The following is an 18,518-nucleotide window of genomic DNA, read 5'->3' on the forward strand; positions in this document are numbered from 1 at the left end:
TAGAGTATCGGATTCATCAACCACAGAAAATTCAAGACAAGAAAAGAAAAAAGGAAAAAAAAAAAAAAAAGGACGCAATTGCGTCGGCAACTTGATGACGGCATGGAAACTGCTCTCCTTCCATGGAGCAGCGACCAGCCTCGCTGTAACATCAAAGAGATCAATTATACAGTGCAACTTAGCAATTGCAGCCCTAGAAGTGAAGGCACCATTTCAATGTGACTGCCCCTCTCAACAATATCAATCATATTTTCTATTTAAAAAGCAATTTTTGAGCAAAGGACCTGACAAATCGCCATGCAGGGCCAGCCTCAAATTGCCATTCAAGCTGATTGATTCTATAATAATCAAAAAGGTAAAACTGAAAAAAAAATGATATACTATCGATGCTTTCAAGAAAAAGGGATTCTACATTTTAGCAACTAATGAATAAAAGAGTGATCAGAAGAAAATATACATATATGGAACAATTTGATGAAATACAGCTCCAACGTTTAGGGGTCAGGAAAAGTGTTAAGATAATTCAAGTCGCTAGCTCTGGGGATCAGTAGTTAGCTTTCAAATACATCACTGATCGTCAGGGGTACTAAGAGTAGGAGAGGACCGAATCTGACCCTCTTTCTTATCCTCAGCAGTGGATCCACTTCCATTCCGGCTAGCAGAAGCCATTTCTTTTGCATCTGCTGCAGATGGAGTCATCCCTTCCTCGATAGGTAGTGTTCTCTTTGAGCCCTCTAATGCAACACCAAGAACTATATTTTCCTCCAAGACAGGTCTTGCCGGTGGCTGAGAGACTGGCAGTTTCTCATTTTCCTGTTTTGATTGGAAAATTTCTTGTAATCCACCTGCTTTCTCAACACCACTTTCCGGTGGGGAAACTGAAGGGTTATCTAACTTGCTGCTTTGCCTAGCAGTTTTCTGTTGCTTGTCAGTGACCTTTTTGTTTGGAGGCAAATTATCAGAGATTGGATCCAGAATTTTTTGGCCAGGTTTAGATATTTCTGCAGCATTAGAACTTTTTTTGGGGACAGATGGTGATTTCACGGTCACTTTATCATCTGTCTTGGGATCAGATGTTGATTCAAATGCAGTCTTCAAGTCCTCCTTAGTGTCAGAATTTGGACTTTCTCCAATCTTGGCTTCTGCTTTGGGTTCAATTGATGGTGACCCTTGGGACTTGGAGTCAGGTTTTGGTGTTGCTCCTGCCTTGTTGTCTGCTTTAGTGTCAACAGTGGGCCGCACTGTGGTTTTACCATCTTGTTCTCCAGCAGGACGTGAGGCACGGCCTTTTGTTCTATCTTCACCATTGATCTTGTAAGAGGGTTCAATCAGTAATAAAGGCCTGTTAGATGGCACTCCACCAGTGTTATGCACTGAGTCTGCAAATGGTATATTTTCCAAGTCGGTATCACTATATATTTTCTGCAAAGTGCGAATTGGTGTGGCAAGCCGGGCTTGGTGATGGCCGATGACTCTAAGGAGATCCAAAAGTAGAGCTTCCTGCATCATCAACCACAGAGACTAATAATGGACCCTTTCAAATATATCAAAAATGAAAGATACTCTCATAATCAAAAGGCTTCTTTTCCATAAGACATCAAGAGAAGTTATAAATGTTTACAACCAGCGCCCTAATGCAGGAATACACCAATAAAATAAAAGAAACAAAAGGATTAGTCTAAAAACTATTGCTTGTGATAAAGAAGATAATTTATGCATGGCATCCCAAGTAAGCATACTTAATTCAACAGAAAACTGTGAATAAGTTGTCCTTGAATATTTATTTGTTACACCTCTCCTAATATTTGATAGGGATATACATTTTTATTATGTAATTGATTATTTTAATATTCTCCGGGATCTTTATCAGATGAATAATACCAACATCAAGTTATAAGTAACTTCTCCTAGCATGCTGTATTACCGTCATTGTCATTGATGCACCCAAACACCCTTAAATCCACTTGCACAGGCCATACTCCTCACTGAAAGTTATAAATTACAATAGACACATTCTCTTACCTTAACACAAAGGTACTCTTCAAGACGGGATGTCTTTACAAAGCAAGACACCAGTATCTGTCAAACAAGAAAGAAAGGGGGAAAGAAAAATCATCAGACATTGAAGATAGACAAAAAGCTTGCATAACAACTAGTGCATCTTGATGTCAGGTCTCACTGCTAGCAATAAGAGTCATGTTTCTTCTTTTCTCGTTTCGTAAGTCTTCGAAAGCTTACAGTATTGTTCCTCATTAACAGAAAAGGACACTCCATAAATATGCTTACTATATCTCTTGTCAAAAATTTTTAAAAGAAAAGAAACTAAAAATGGCAGTTCTTGGATTATACAGATGCTCAGAAATGCTTAAAGGAAATATATGTAGACCATATCAATACAGTAAAAAAGTTAATTAAACAACCACTCAAAAAGGCATCAGGTAAAGGTCAATACTCAGAGGTTGATACGATTGAGCTTTAAAGAAAGCTCCTATTACTGTAACCAAATTGGAAGATGTCTTTTGGTTAGTTAGATTTGAATGGAACAGGTATCTAACCACATCACACCACTATACTACTGATAAAATATAAAAATATAAAAAGACACAGGATTAGGCAAATTCTTTTAATGTCTCTTGACATTGCATATAAAAAATCTATCAAGGATATGATGATTGTAAAACAAATAAACAAGTCATGAAAAAATATAATAATTTCCTAAGAAAGTCAGATGTTTAACACGAACCAAAAGAGCCTGATTTTCAGGATTGATATTTTCCAGAAATACTCTTCTGTGCAATCTCTGCTGCTCAACCTGAGGATTCTTAGCCAAGACCTTGCGCATGTCTGCAACTATTATCTGCACAAACAAAAGGGATCCCAAAAAATTTATAAAAATGGAAATGGCAATTCAATGCCTCCAAAGGTGAAATAGAACTTTTGACATGCTTGGGTAACCCCTTACATTAATCTTATTGACATCCAAGTGACTGATGGCCAGGTGAGTTTTAATGCGCCAATGAGTTTTCTGGCTCAGATTTCTCACAACATTTACTGTAAATTTGTGGTTTGGAATGTGAACCGCTTCACGATCTTCCCCTCTTACTATTGTTGGTGACCACCAACCAACATGCTGAATATGAAAAAACATCAAGACCAATAGAAGAAAATCCTCAAATGAACCATGTTGTTTTTCCAGTGCACTAAGGGAATTACATCACTAAAACCCAAGCATAATTTTGAGATCTAATACAAACACTTAAACCATAAAGTACATTTAAGTAAGAGCTCCACCTTTCTCTCTAAACAACTTATTCAGAGACAGGGCTCAATTACAAACCTCAACAGTACCAGAAACTTCATATCCCTGAATCTTTGTTTGAATCCATTCATTCACAACAAAAGGTCGAGTTGCATGAATCATTGCACTTGAGAGAAAATTTGTGAATATCTACATCAACAAACAACATGTCAAGCATTGAGAAAATGCATATACCGATATTATAACAAAGGGATCAAGAAAAAGTCTAAGATAGACAAAAAAAAAAATTGGGGATTTTGATCTTTGTTTGATCTTGGACTAATTTAGGGCATGAACAAGATAGAAAATAAGCACTAATTTTATGTTTCTTTAGGTTAAAAGTTGTGGGTTTGGTATCATTTCTTGTTTTCCTGGGGTTTGGTATTCAAAGAGTTTTAAAATTAGCTGTAAATCTCACGATTTAAACCTAGATGGTTTATTTTAGGGTCTTCTGTTATTATTTTAAGAGATCAAAATTTGGTGGTTTCCTATCCATAAGTCATTGTGAGAATACGACAAGTAGAACACTATTAAGTAAGCATGTAATCTCTTTTAATTAATAAAGAAAAAGTTAAAAGATAATTTCACAGATGTTATTGATGCATGATCAGTTATGCTACCTGTCAAATGTATGAAGAAATTTTTAGCTGTAGGTGTGAATGGTTAACTTTATTTCTTCTTCCTCTTATCCCTATTTCTAGCATTGTTCAAGATTTACAACCAGCCTAAATCAGTCTCTTAAAACTATTAGACCTTTATCAAATCAACACCAAAGCAACCTCCAAGCTTCAATCACAACCATAAATCATTGCTCATAGGTACACCTTTCACAGCCCAGAAGTCCCTTTTGTTAGTTTTTCTCCCTGAAAGCTAAGTTACTTTCTAAACAAACCTGCAGACATAACCATCTTCTCTCATTCAATTAAACCCTACAGTCGCAAGTTCTTGCCCATCATATAATAAGATTTTCAAAATTCATGCAACCCACATTCCTGTCTTATATAATCTATATTATTCTTGCTAAACTGCAGTTAACATAAAGGATTTTTATTTAAAAAGGAAGCATTGTCCATTGATACTAAGTAATGTGAAAGAAAATGTATATTCCAGAAAAGCTAAAGTTGAAATGCATCGTAATGAAAATGATATTTAGGTGTACCTCACGACCAGCAAGAGTCAGCAAAACTGTCCCTAGACCTCCAGCAGTTAGCCACTTTTGAGTAGAGAAACCCAGCAACTCCATGAACAACGATACAGCAGCAACCCAAACTGCAGAGCATATTGCTTTCCCTGCAAACTGGAAGCCCATCTGCCAGAAAGGCAAGAAAATTTATGAATTAGTTAAACCAGAAAAGTATGTAATAAATAAAATTAATGAATGAGAATTGCTGTGTATTATAGCTCTCTCAGTCTCTCTACGGTAATGGATGGAGGCATCAGAGTCACACTTCACATGCACTCTGTTTTCGCTATATACAAGAGCAATCACATGAATATTGGTAATTAATATCAATGGGTTTATGTTAGAGCATTGGCACCAACGTTTCTCGTATCATCACTGGTCTCAGTTGTCTCCATGAAGAATTTCTGCATTTGCTGAATCATGCTGCATAGAAGCATTTTAACCATGTTTAGTGGTCATGGAAACAACTGTCATGAAGCATTACAACTAGCAGAACATTATCAACATTAAGAAATCAATTTCAGTAGAACAAGATTCTGAAATATTATAAATCAAATGACAAATCAAATTGTATTTCATACTAGTCCTAGATGTGTGCTACATGTGTTTTCTACCCTCATGTTTCACTTTACAACCTCTAGTTGTCAATATTTTGCTTCTAAAAAATTTTTAGTCAATATAATTGGAAGGTTATTATTATGATTTTCATTAGATTATTTCAGAGTAACCCATTTCAAGAGAACAAACTGGAACTGGATTTCAGTAACCAATTTGCTAATGAGCTTGCCAGCAACCAAGCATTGCTAGTTTGTTACATTAAATCATATTAAAGCCAGTGACCATCAGCATCTAGAATTTTTTGAGAAAAAAGAAAAAAGGAGAATGCATGCTTACTTTGATAAGCAATATGCCGAGGCCAGCACAGTTGACAATGATCTTACAAAATTTAAAGCCCGTTGCTTAACAACTTGGCTAGCTTCTGTAGGGAGAACTAATGGATCCAGTGTTCTGCAAAAAGCACACCAATAACATGCATGTGAATTGAACAGCTGGAAACTAGATTTTGCATTTTATAACAGCAAAATATAGAGCCCTTTTGGCATTTAAAAAAAGTGTCACGATTTTGGCACCTGCATATGAGAATTGCTCCAGTCCACAGCAGCAAAGGTTGAATATAAGAAGTTGTAACATAATGCGTTCTACTTTTCTTCCAGCTATTATCACTCTTCTGCAGGTAATCCTAGAATATTAGATAATGCATTGACCCAATTTGGCCAGACGTGTATTGAACTGCGGTAAATAACAGAATTGAGCAGAACCTTAAGGAGTGAACTTACATGAAGAAGTAGACTTCTACTCTGCTGAAAAAGTGGACCAACACCCCATAGGGCAAAAATTATAAGACTAACAGCTGGAACCAACTTAAATACAAGAGGACTACATTGTAAGATTTTACATGACCTGCATGATACAAAGGTCTTAATCTTAAATGCATAAAAATAATTACAGTCACTAAACATAAAGACAATACCCAAAAGTAGCAGTACTGTTTTAAGGAATATATGTTACTGATAGAAACATGAAACCACATGTAAAAATAAATTACCTAAAGCAGAGCAAAGTAATGTACTCTTAAATAATAGTTAGAGACACACGTTAGAACTTGAATCCAAATAAAAAGTTAATACTAGAAATGCTGGACTATTAAGAGAACACATTTATCTGTATGATAAATACAGATAACCACCCAAACAATCCTGAAGTTCAGTAAAACAAATAAGCATGCACATTTAAGTGGATGACTAAACAGGGGAAAAAGAGCACCTTGTCAATGCAACAGATGCAGCTTTTACACCAGGAAGTTCAAATATTTGGCCTGGTACTTGAAAAGCATGACACCTAAAGGCATTATTTCTGTATGGAACAAAATGTACTGGCCTATACAAACTGTCGAAGAGGTGAATTCTGCAAGAATACTGTTGCAGGAACTGTGGTAAAAAGAGAAAAAGATTCCTCAAACATCCTTTAAAGAAAATTAAATTTCTGTTAATGCTATTAAATTGAAAGAATATCTCCAGGCCACCTTTCAAAGAGCTACAAAGCAGTTTGCAGTTCCAAGTCCAATTGCAATTCTATTATAACTAATATAACAAAAAAAAAGAAAAGAAAGATTTAAACTTATAAGAGTCTATGGGGATCACCATCTAATATTTACATAAAAATTTAAAACAAGAATACAAATCTAGCCTTTAGATCCAGAATATTATGATAACATGGTACAATCACTGCAATAATAAATATGGAGTGATCGGGAGATTGAAAAAGACATATTAATGACAACATGCTAGTATGCTTGAAAACTTGTGTGCAAACTACGCTTAGTGAGACAGTTTCCATGCACATTGAAATGATGATATTGACAAGCAAAAGCTATCATATTTGTGTCCATACATCAAAGAAATGCATCCATAATAAACTTGGCTAAACCAAATTTCAGGCAAATAACAGATAGCAAGACAAGAATGACAAGAAAACTTAAACAAAAATCCTAACATGCATATTGCAGATATGTATGCCCTTATTAAGGTGACACCTTTTCTTGCTTTACACAATTAAATGTCCATAATCACAATTAACTAACAGCAGAGCAATAATATTGTAACAAAGACGCACTGGTCTTAGAGCTTGAAGTCATACCGACATACGAGATGAGAGGGTGGCGCTCAGTAAATGCAACTTGCTCCTTCCCGATACAATCTGAAAACAGAAAAAAGAAAAGCAAATATCGACATACACATTAAAAATGCCAAACATAATACAAAATGCTTTCTTAGACAGGTAGGGGGGGATCTTGTACCTTAAACTTTTTATTATATCCTTGGTTCCTGCAAAGTCCCATATCATGGGACAATTGCAAAGAACCAGGAAGAGACATTATCGGAGTGAAACCAGTCGTTTGCAGAGGGGGTCCTTAGTAGCATAAGTTCATACAATATTCCAATAATAGCTTAAGCTTTAAACTCCGAGTGTATATTAATAAAGTAAAAACTTATCCAAAATCTCACAACTCTTGAACCTGCCAGAGAAAATTAAGAATTTCATGCGGCAACAGAAGAAAAGAATAAAATCAATAAGAACAATAAAAGTTCCTGAAACCCTAGAAGAAAATTTTATTTCGAAAATTTCAAAATTCCACCAGAATAACGTAATTTTCAGCAGTAATTTGAAAAAAAAAAAAAATCAGAAAGAAGGTAGCTTTAAGTCTCAGAGACGGAAACTTAATTATAATCATCCAGGACTAAATACAATCAAGCAAAAAATGTAAAAGAAAGAAACTTGCATCAATTCAGAATTGAAATTACAATTTTTTCAAAGAAAATATCAGATAAAACAGAATGAATGAAATTAATTAAGAAATACCAAATTTCTACTCACAGGTAAAGTATTCCGTAGCCGACTTAAAACAAAATTTACATATAACTATCAGAATCAAATTGAAACAAAGCTAAAAACGATAAAAATTCAAGTAAATTCGAAGTGACGAAATGGAGACTCTTCTCAAAGCATAAAGAAACATAAATTTGAAGGCGACGGAAATTGGAATTATAGTTACCTTGGAGAGGCAGAAACGACGACGGAGAGGAGAATTTCAGTCGTCCAAAATCTTTTCGCAGAAATTTAGGGACTGGCTCTTGATTTTTTTCCTCTGGAGATTCGCTGAGAGGGAGAGAATTAACCTGTGCCGCGAACTTTTCGCCAATGATATTTGGCCACGTGGATGGCCACGTTGGCTTCCGCCGCGGCTCGTCTTTTTCCCTCCCTTTTGGACAAAAATAAATTTGTTCTTTTTAAAAAAATACGGTATAATGGAAATAAACGGCTGCGAAAGGTTGCGTCTTCGAAATTTCAAGCAAGCAAGAAACATGGGGTAGGAGGAGAAAGTGAAGAAGGAAGGGCTGGAGATGATCGGCCGATTCCGAAACCTTGCTTGTTCGGTCGTCTTCGATCTCGATTATACTCTCTGGCCTTTTTACTGGTACAATTTTCGCCCCAATTTCTAACTTTGGTTACTGATAATTTTCTTTGCGTTTCTTTTAATGCCCTATGAAATGTGATTGGAATTTGCTGGTGATTAATTTTTCTGTATGTTTCTGGATTTATTGTTCAATTTGTTCGTGTGTGTTGTGAAGAGGATGAATCAGCTGAGCGTCTTCTCTGGAGGACTCACTGATCCGATCAACTAGACCTTCAACGAATCCAAACAACTTTGCCCGCTCTGTTGACAACTTCATGATGTTTTCGAGCAAAATTTTCTTTTCACTCTTAAGCTCATCAAGCAAAGCCTCTGATGTTCTCAGACTTGCCTCCATCTTATCATTCAAGTTCTTCATTTTCAGATACTTTGCTTCCAATTGAACTTCAACAGTCAATGCTAGCTGTTTTGAATCAGACAGGGGTTTTTCGTGTGATAACAGTTTCTCCTGTATATTATGACTGTCAATGCTAGCTTATCCAGAATCTCAGCTCTGGCAACCTTCTCCCAAGCTTCATGGGCCAAATTAATCTGTGCCTGCTTCTCACCAAGCTCTAAAGAAAATGAATTTCAATGAACTACTAAACTCTTTCTCCATTGACCTCACAACTTGAGTGGAGACATGTAACTAACTCGAAAGATATTGTTCATTTTGATATGAAAATTTTACAATTTTATCCCACTGTAACACAAAAGACGTTTTGTAAGTGTGAGTTTAAATTTTTATTTATACATTATATCAAATTCTTTTAACATTTTGATACGAGAGTGAAATAGTGACACTCCAATTTCATATTCGAAAATTCTATGGATCTATTATAATATATAATTTAAAACTTAATCTCAAATTTATCATATGTTTTTTGTAAGATAAATTTATGAGATTTTTGAATTAAAACGAATAATATTTTGTAAATTAAGTGTGAGTCTCTACAAATGATATCAGAACGATCATCAGTAAATTTTACGGGAGTTAAGTGTTATACGATAGTAGTCACTTCTAGAATCTCAACGTATAATGTAATCTTATGATCTATGTATGCTTTGTATTAGATTTGACGAAAACATCAAATTTTAACGGGAGGAGTTTGTAACGTTCCAATCTCATTTTAGGATATTTTAAAGATATGTTATGATATATATGTAGAGACTTAAATCTAAATATGCGAGGCATTTTTTGTAAAATAAAACTGTAAGATTTTCAAATCAAAATGAATAATATATCACAAATTAATACAAGTCTCCACAAATGATATCAAATTTTTTACTTGACGTTTCCGTTAAACTCGACACAAAACACACATAGAACCACAAAATCAAAATTATACAAGATGTTAAGATTCTCAAATTAACTCCCACTGTGTTGCATTGAACTCTCAATTAACTTTCATGATGTAACGTAAATAACTTTTATAATATAACACTTAATTTTTATCTAATTGATTATTGTTTTAATATCATTTATAGAAACTCATACCCAACTTTAAAAGCTTTGTACATAAGGAAAAAGAAAATTTTAGTTTGAAACTAAGTTCTTTGTGTCCTTTTAAATTTTCTTTAACCACTAAGCTAAGGAGTTAAGGCTATGATATTATTTCTGAAAATTTTCACTTAATTTGTGAAATATTATTTATTTTAATCCAAAAATCTCACAATTTTCTTGCTCAAATTTTCTCTCTGCACCTATACTATATGTGCAAATGCAGCACCTTCCAGTTCCCTTCTGAATGGTTCTTCTGCTAGCAATCCAGTTCTTCTGCTAGCAATCCAATCTCTTTCTGAAGATCCTCTAAGATCTTGTCCTGTTCTCTTGTGATTTGAAGAATGCTTTCTGCAGAACTCACTGCTTCTAATTCTCTGGCTTTGAGCTCTTGCTCTAGTGACACTCTCTGCTGCTGGAGATTTACTATTCTCCCTTCTTTCTATTGCTTGATAGTTTCTCCAACCTCCACTTGTGCAAGAAGTGAAGCTTCTAATTCTTTACCAATTCCTGACTTTCTTCAAGCTCAACTTTTAACCGCTCAGCAATAGATTTCCATATCCACAATTCAAATTCAATTTCATGTCCTTCACAAATTTTCTCAACCAATTCAGAATATGCTTTTTCCAAAGCATTGTGAACTTCTGTCAGTTTCCTTTCTGAGTCACGGTCAATCTGAGAAATTTGCTCTTCTAATTGAAGTAGGCACCTAGGTGGCTCCTCAAACATTTCATTGTACCTTTCAGGTTCTTTCTGCCTCAGGCCCACTGTTCTTCCAAGTGATCTAATGATTCAATCCTCTTCATTAAAGAAGCTGCCATTCACGTTCTTCAGCCAATTCAAAATTTGCAGTTTCTAAAGCATCACAAACTTCTCTAAGTTACTCTCCAAATTCAATTTTTATATGCGCAGCTTGCTCTTCTAACTCATTTTGACTCCTAGATGCTACTTCAAGCTTTTCCTTATACTTCTCAAGCTATTTCTGTGTCTGGAGCCACTGCTCTTTAATTTGATCTAAAGACTCAACGCTCTTCATCAAAGAAGCTGTCCTCTCTCGTTATTTAGTCAATTCAGATTTTGCTGATTCTAAAGCATAAAAAACTTCTCAAAGTTTCTCTCTGGATTCACTTTCCATCTGCAAAGCTTGCTCCTCCAAGTGTATTTGACACCTAGATGCTTCCTCAACCCTTTCTTTACACCTCTCAAGCTCTTTCTGCATTAGGAGCCGCTGTCCTTCAATAAGATCCAAGGACTCAACTCTCCTTAACAAAGATGGTAGCTTCTCCCGTTCTTCCGCCGGTTCAGAATTCACCACATCTAAAGCATCACAGACTTCTCTAATTTTTTCCTTTGAATCATTGTCCACCTGCAAAGCTTGCTCTTTCAACCGAAGTTGACACCTGGATGATTCCTCGATCATATCTTTGCATCTATAGAGCTCTTTCTCCATTAGCTTATGCTTATCCTCAAGTTGATCTAAGGTATCAACCCTCCTGGATAAAATTGCTATCCTCTCACGTTCTTCTGCAATGTCTCTCTGAGCATTGGCCAGAGCATTATTTCTCATCTCCAGCTGCTGCCTCAGAGTAGAAAGATTCTCTACCCTCTCTTTCTCATGGAAAGCCAGCTCAGTCTCAACATTTGCAAATTTCAGTTGAGCCTCGGACATTCCTGACTTCAATAGTAGTGACATCACAGAAATCTCTTCATTCTGCAATTTCAACTGAAAAGCTGAAGAAAGGCAACCTTCAAGTTCCATCGCAAGCACTTTGAGCGCGTCATCTTTACCCTCTAACTGAGAGTTGTAATCATTCAATTTCCTGGTCATTTCATCCCACTGAGTTCCATTCAACTTCTTTAGCCCTGAGATTTGTTGAACACTCCTTGTACATCTGCTCGACACTTTTGAGCTTGTTTTCAGTTTTGAAAGAGAAGAGGAACTTCCAGCTTCCTGGAGTTCTTTGAGAGATGTCAACAACTCTTGATTTTCTTGCTCCAGTTTTCCTGCTTGATATTCCATTTCGTTATAAAATGACTCCTTTGTGCCCAATAAATGTCTCAGAGTTGCAACTCCATTATTACCCTCTGGGAATTCAAGCAGTCCAGTTGTGACTTAGCATCTTGTCATTCAGAAAAAATATTTTCATAGCGTGTTTTAAATTCTGAAATTTCAACTTCCAGATACTTTCTTTGGGTTTCATCATGAGCCAAGGCTTGATTACACATCTGTAACCAGTTTTGAAGGTCTCCTGTAATTCGAATCTAAGAATCTAATCTTGTCTGCAGCGAAGAAATCTCATTAAGCAATGTAGATTTTTCTTGCTCCCACTCTTACTCATGTTGAACTGGTCTCGAAGTCTCTCATTGGCTTCTTCTAGGTGTTTGGACTACTCCTTCCATTTTACCTGATCTTCAACCTTCCTCCTGTCTTCCTCTACCTTGACCAACACATCATCTCTTTCTCTCAGCTCCTTTGGATTTTTGGCCTTTTTCTCTGCTTCTGTACACTCCGACGAAACTGACAGGTGCGCTTTGAGACCTTCAATCCCTGCCTTAAGCATATTAATATTTTGTTATTGATCTATATTCTTCTCATTGGCCTCATCCAAAGCCAATACCAACCTTCCATTTTCCTGCTTCCATTTCTGATTCTTCTCATCACACTCAACTCTCAGCTTATCATTAGCAGCATTCAAATGCTTGACGATAGATTCTTTTCAATTCAGACTGTATTTAAAATCTTTATTAGCTTGCTTTACCACCAAGATTTGTTCTTCTTTTTCAAGATGCCGTTGTGCCTGCTTCTTGATTTTTGAACTCGCTTCTTGGCTCTTTGTTACCTGCTCATTCTGGACTTTCTTCAAGTGCTCACATAATTCAGCTTTGCTTTTGAAATCTGCCCTTAGCTTCTCATTCTCAACTTTCACTTCATCTAGCTCTTCATAGATATTTTCCATTGCCATTTTTCCTGAAATTAAGTGAAAATGTTGCTATAATTGTTATTCATAAAATATTTAAGTAATCATATAAATAGTATTATCCATCAGAATTCCTTGGTGCTTTAAACTGAACTGTAATTTCTTTAATGAAAGAAAATCAAGATCTAATGTCGTTTTCTTTTCTATGCTTTTCCGGGGAAACAAATGGAGGTCAGCAAATGCAAGATCTAATTAAACAAATAAATGAAACATTAAAATTGAAAAATATCAAATAACTAAAACCCCAAAGTCACATAACACAGAATTAAAAAATATTTTTAAAAAAAAAAACTTCACAATGCAACAAATTAGTAAATACCCACAAACAGCACGTGAATATTTTTGGTTAAATTCAAGAGGATGAAGCCAAAAAACTAGCTTTCAGTTTTCTCTTCATTTTGAACTTTCTTTGCTCTTTTCTTTTTATTTTAATGGGAGTTTTGAGTGGTTTCTTGGAGTTTCTCAGTAAACAAACGGAGAAATAACTAGAAGAGAAGAAACACCCAGAAAAGTACCCGGTTTCAGATTATAGATTCGTCATCTGAGGTGGGTTTCCGAACAATTTTTTTTTCTTTGCTAATTTTCTTCTGGTTCTCGAAATTTAAAGATTACGAAGAGAAAATATGCAAAAAAAGGGAGGAAAAAACAAAAACAAAAAAAAAAAAAAGAAGAAATGAGGGTGTTGTTCAAAACTCAAAAGGAGCCGTTAAGAGATTGGGGCCGCGGGAATTTAAATTTTAGTGGACGAGTGACTTGACGCCGTTAGCCTTTGATTCATTATCCGTTAATCTCTCGTTTCCAAAAAGTTAAGAATGTGAACTCCGTTAGGTAGTGGAAGTTGGGTTGGGTTGGGCTAAGGTGGGTCAGTAGCTATGGTCTTTTTTTAACTCATTTCTTCAACTTTCCAATCTGTCTTGCGGTCTTCTTAAAATCATCTCTTTTATCCTTCTTGCATGGACCATGGTTACTTGAAAATATAGGCAGGAGAAATAAAACTTTTCATTACAAGGATCTCATTTTCACAAATTTTTTAGTTACTAACTTCATGTTATACAAATTAGGTCTCATTTGATAGCATTTGTCGGTACGTTTAGAGCCTAACTATAATACAATATTTAATTTTACCATCATTAATTTTTTTAATTTTATAAAATTAATCTCGATCTTACCGTCTATCTAAAGAAGCACATAATTTATTTTTTATTTTTTATATCCGAATTTCATGTTTTATATATATATATATATATATATATATATATATTAGTGGTTTTATCATGTCTAGGAAATTGGTGTTAGATTATATTATTGCACTTGGAGTGTTGGCCTTTTTTCCGTAGGATTAAGCAATATTCATCGCTGCTTCTAAGTTCTTACCTTCTTACTTTTATCTTTATCAGGACTAGAGGTCGAAAGTGACCGCAAGTTTGACGAGGGGCCCTTAAGCAGAGATTGGATGAGTGAGATCCAGGAAGAATCAGTGAATCAACTTAATTCTCAAGAGCCAAGATAAGGAAAGAGGGTAACATCCTACCATCATTTTTAAGCAGAATGGGAAGATAATTTTAAGAGGGAGCAAAATCAATCAAACTTTGATTGTCATCATTATTAAGAATCTAAGAATAAATCCATAATAATGGCAGTTATGACAAACAAAAATGGGACCCTCCCTCTCTTTATTTACAGATGAACTATTGAACCACCACAGATGAATCAAAAGAATATACATTGAGCAGGGTAGAAAATCATGTGCAGACAAGCAAGCAAAAAATTCCCAAATCCGCTGGCTTTGTCCTTTTGCCACGCATGGTATGGGGAGATAACAAATCACATGCTCTAGAGTCTAGCCACTCTAAAAAATCCTCGCTGCTGGCTCACCTTGCATCAACACCAACTTTCTTTTCTTTCTGATGTGATCATTTCATCAAACATATACACTATCGATTTATAGGTTACCACATTTGTATTTTTTGTCTCTGTTTAAAGGCCCTTAAGGATCAGCATTTTTGGTGCTTACGTAGACCTTTCCAAAGTGCTGAGATTTTTTAGTTCATGTGCATTCATGTGCATTCATGTGCATTCATGTGCTACTGTCTGGGTGTGAGACTGGGTTGCTACAAAAAGGCCTGACTCTTAAACCTTATCTTTCCCATTGGCAGAAGTAATAATGCCTATGGTTTTGAGTGCTAGTTTCTTTTGTCTGAAATTCTTTAGGCTTTACTTAATAAATGACAAAAAAAAATTAATAGCAATTAAGTCTTGTTACCGTTTTTTACATTCTAACTTAATTGTTAAATTAAACATTAATAATTATACAACTTTGTTTTTGCTAATTTTGTGCTTTTAGAGGGATTTATTTAATTATAACATAAAAAAAATACTTAAATGAGTCGTTAATTATTAAATTTAAAGATGATTGATTCGAAATTTAATTTAATTAATATATATAATTATTTTTTAAAAAATTTTAAAATTAAAATTTCAATATTAATAATTTCGTTATATGTCTCTAAGATTGTAAAAAAAAAAAAAAATCAAGGATCATTAAGGTTTCATCAATGGGGCTAAAAGTCCATGTTCTTCAATGATATTGGCGTATGGTAGACAAAGTTACGTAACCTGAATGATGATCAAACATCTTTTTGAAAGAGCGTTATTATCATGTTACCACAATTCCACAAATCTCAAATAATATTATAATTTTTTTAATTTTTAATTTTTATATATAACAAAAGGACAAATAAAAATGAGTGGCTAGAAGGAAATAGAAAATTCTCAAATTTTTTATTTAATAATTAAAATCGTTTGAAAAAATATCAAATATCTAATTTCGAATCAATTTTTTTTTTATTTGTAGTAAAATTTTGTGACGATGCAACCCAAAAAAAAAAAATTGACCCAAGAGGTAATGGCACTGAATTAAAGAACATTAAACCTTTATCACTTTACACTTGGTGTCTCTTTCAAATCAAAAACAAAATAAAGAAAAAGACAAACATTTAATTGTGTCAAAATGGGAAAATTTTATAAAAAGAAAAAGTTAATAATAAATAATTAATAAGGCCAAATTATAATTATTATTAATCATTCCATCACAGTCCTGACGGGCCAAAGGAGTGGTCATAATCATGATGTTGAATTCACTAAAATTCATGATAGTCAAATTTCAAAAAAAAAAAAATTATGGAACTGAGAACTAAGGAAATTTATCCCAACATATGTTACATGAATAATCAAGTTTATATAAAACAAATTAAATTAAGAAAATTATATTGACTTAATTTAACTAATTAATCCTTTAAGCTAACTTATTGGTATAATGAAAATACATGTGTCAATAAAATTTATAGTCATAATTAGATAAACCTATATATATCCTAAATTAAAAATTAATTAATTAGTAAAAAATAAACATTTCAATTTAAATTAAATAAACAAATATAACAAAATTTGAAATTAATATAAAAAAATTTAAAACTTCCTTTTCATAAAAAAAAAAAAAACCCTCATCGGCCATCCTAGTAATATTTATTAAGTAAATACATTTATAAAATTATAATTTATTCAGCAATATTGACATTAAAATATCAAAATTTTGCATATAATGTGAAACTAAACACTTTTTTTTTTGTCAAATGCTATATATTTTTTGTTATAATAAAAGATTGCCTAGATTTACCTCGTCAAAATTTCCTCACTTTGCCGAAGCATGAAGAAAGAGAAATGCGTCATCTTTATATTTTCAGCTCTGCATGGCACATGGGTAGGGGGCTCAAAGTGGAGAAAAAAAATGCTCACAGTGATAATAAGGGAAGTGGGCCGAGGGATACTTGTTTCGTCTGCCTTTCTCGCTCGCTTTCTCCTGTGGTTGGATCGCCTTTTTTACGATACGTAATTGTATCATATAAAATATTATATTTATATTATATTTTATATAAAAATTAATAATTTATGTTATCATATTATATAAAATATTATATTTATATCATATTTTATATAAAAATTATGTATTATAATTCGTATCGACATAAAAATATAAAATATAATTTTTTAATTTTATTAAATTTATTTATAAATTTTTTAAATTTTAAATCATATTATTTTTATATCATATCATATTTTAAATTATCAAATTTAGATTACCTTACCTTTTTACAAGTGCTGCGCTTTTTTTTTTCGAACACTACTGCATCATACGAAATTAAAACTAATTATTAATAAATAAAAACGAAAATTATTTTAAAATTATCACTAGTAAACAACTTGTTATATTTTGGAAAAAAAAAAAACTTGTTATGCGTTATACAATTATCTCCAAATAGTATTTTTTTTTATAAATAATAAAAGATTCATGAGTTTGGTATTGAATACCTTCTTTTTTAATCAATTCAAATATATTTATTTACATTGAATTTAAATAAATTTAGAAAAATTAATTTCTTTCAAAATTTAAATGAATCAAACATAGACAAAAGAATATGTATTCATTTTTTTTTAAGTTGTTCAAGATCGATTTATATTTAATAAAAAATTTGTACATTTTATTCAAACCCGAATCGTTTAAATTATAAAATGTTTAAAATTGATTTGTATTTGGCTAATTTAAACTAAATGAACCCATTGAACATTAAATAAATATTTTTAAAAATATATATATAAATGAATATATTTATAAATAATAAATAAATATATTCATAAATAATAAACAAATTATAATAAATATATAATATGATTAAGTAAAAGATAAAAATATAATATTGTTATTATTATTAAACAATAAATGAATATAAGCTATGTTTATGTTCAATTTATTTAATAAATAATTACAAAAATATTATTTCAAATCATTTATTCAATTTAATAAAAAATTATAAATAAATAAAAATCAAACATATTTATAAATAATTTTTTAAAAACTCAATTTGATTATACCTCTGCTTCCAACTTTCTTTAAATTATAGGTATAGGTGGAAAATATTGTAAAAGAAATAAACAAGGTTTATTGGACAAATAAATACGTACCAATGAAATATGCGTAGCATAAGCGAATGATTAGAGGACAAAGGAATGATTTGTCAAAAAAAACAGCATAGATTGAAGCCAAACTTTGGGAGGAAAATAATATATATTTTTCAAATAAAAAGTTAGGAAGAGAAGCATTATGCATGCCTTTTGTCCTTTTGCCGAAATATGAATTTGTTAATTGAAAAAAATTGATGGCCGCTTACTGGAACATCAAGGTGGGCCCTCAAACCTTTGTTTTTTTTCGTTTAGGCAACAAAATTTTCCTTTTTTTTTTTTTTTTTAATCATGATCGATACGAGTAAGTGACATTATAAATTCTTATGAAAAGAAATTGGATCTATCATCCATGACCAAATCAACTTGGCCCCATTGCCAAGAAATTTTCAATAATTGTAAAATAAATCTTGTTGAAGAAATAATTTAAATACAATTTAATGACATCAGCTTCCCTTAAAAAATAAAATATATGTTATATAATCATATAAAAAAGATTTATTATTATATTAAATATTAATTTAATTGAC

At 32.9% G+C, this 18,518-nt stretch overlaps 1 protein-coding gene, 1 long non-coding RNA gene and 1 pseudogene across 2 annotated transcripts; 1 reads left to right on the plus strand and 2 right to left on the minus strand.

The window, feature by feature from the left end:
• Nucleotides 1-438: 438 nt before the first annotated feature.
• LOC111317002 (mechanosensitive ion channel protein 2, chloroplastic-like) lies at nucleotides 439-8,228 on the minus strand. Its single transcript, XM_022919285.2, has 14 exons — nucleotides 8,095-8,228; nucleotides 7,339-7,557; nucleotides 7,179-7,238; nucleotides 6,306-6,469; nucleotides 5,819-5,942; nucleotides 5,612-5,709; nucleotides 5,376-5,489; nucleotides 4,841-4,904; nucleotides 4,458-4,607; nucleotides 3,338-3,448; nucleotides 2,963-3,130; nucleotides 2,744-2,857; nucleotides 2,023-2,079; nucleotides 439-1,500 (listed from the first exon to the last, which is right to left on the minus strand). The coding sequence occupies exons 2-14, from the start codon at nucleotides 7,414-7,416 to the stop codon at nucleotides 568-570; spliced, it is 2,235 nt and encodes a 744-aa protein (XP_022775020.2). The 5' UTR covers nucleotides 7,417-7,557; nucleotides 8,095-8,228; the 3' UTR covers nucleotides 439-567.
• A 31-nt stretch (nucleotides 8,229-8,259) lies between these two features.
• Nucleotides 8,260-14,500, plus strand: LOC149511999 (uncharacterized). The gene is made up of 2 exons (XR_016333037.1): nucleotides 8,260-8,517; nucleotides 14,370-14,500. It is a non-coding gene; the product is annotated as an uncharacterized LOC149511999 (long non-coding RNA).
• On the minus strand, nucleotides 8,639-12,972 carry LOC149512000 (uncharacterized protein At4g38062-like; annotated as a pseudogene).
• Nucleotides 14,501-18,518: the final 4,018 nt, after the last annotated feature.

Source organism: Durio zibethinus, chromosome 24 (assembly GCF_047325235.1).
Source record: "Durio zibethinus cultivar Kanyao isolate XHJ-2024 chromosome 24, ASM4732523v1, whole genome shotgun sequence".
NCBI classification, from domain to species: domain Eukaryota; kingdom Viridiplantae; phylum Streptophyta; class Magnoliopsida; order Malvales; family Malvaceae; genus Durio; species Durio zibethinus.

Excerpts from the sequence above, each read along its gene's own strand:
- LOC111317002 (XM_022919285.2), bottom strand. The coding sequence starts at position 7,416 with ATGTCTCTTCCTGGTTCTTTGCAATTGTCCCATGATATGGGACTTTGC. Across the intron at positions 3,131-3,337 it reads AAGTTTCTGGTACTGTTGAG|CATGTTGGTTGGTGGTCACC; the intron begins GTTTGTAATTGA and ends TTTCATATTCAG. Across the intron at positions 2,080-2,743 it reads CTGAAAATCAGGCTCTTTTG|ATACTGGTGTCTTGCTTTGT; the intron begins GTTCGTGTTAAA and ends CTTGTTTGACAG.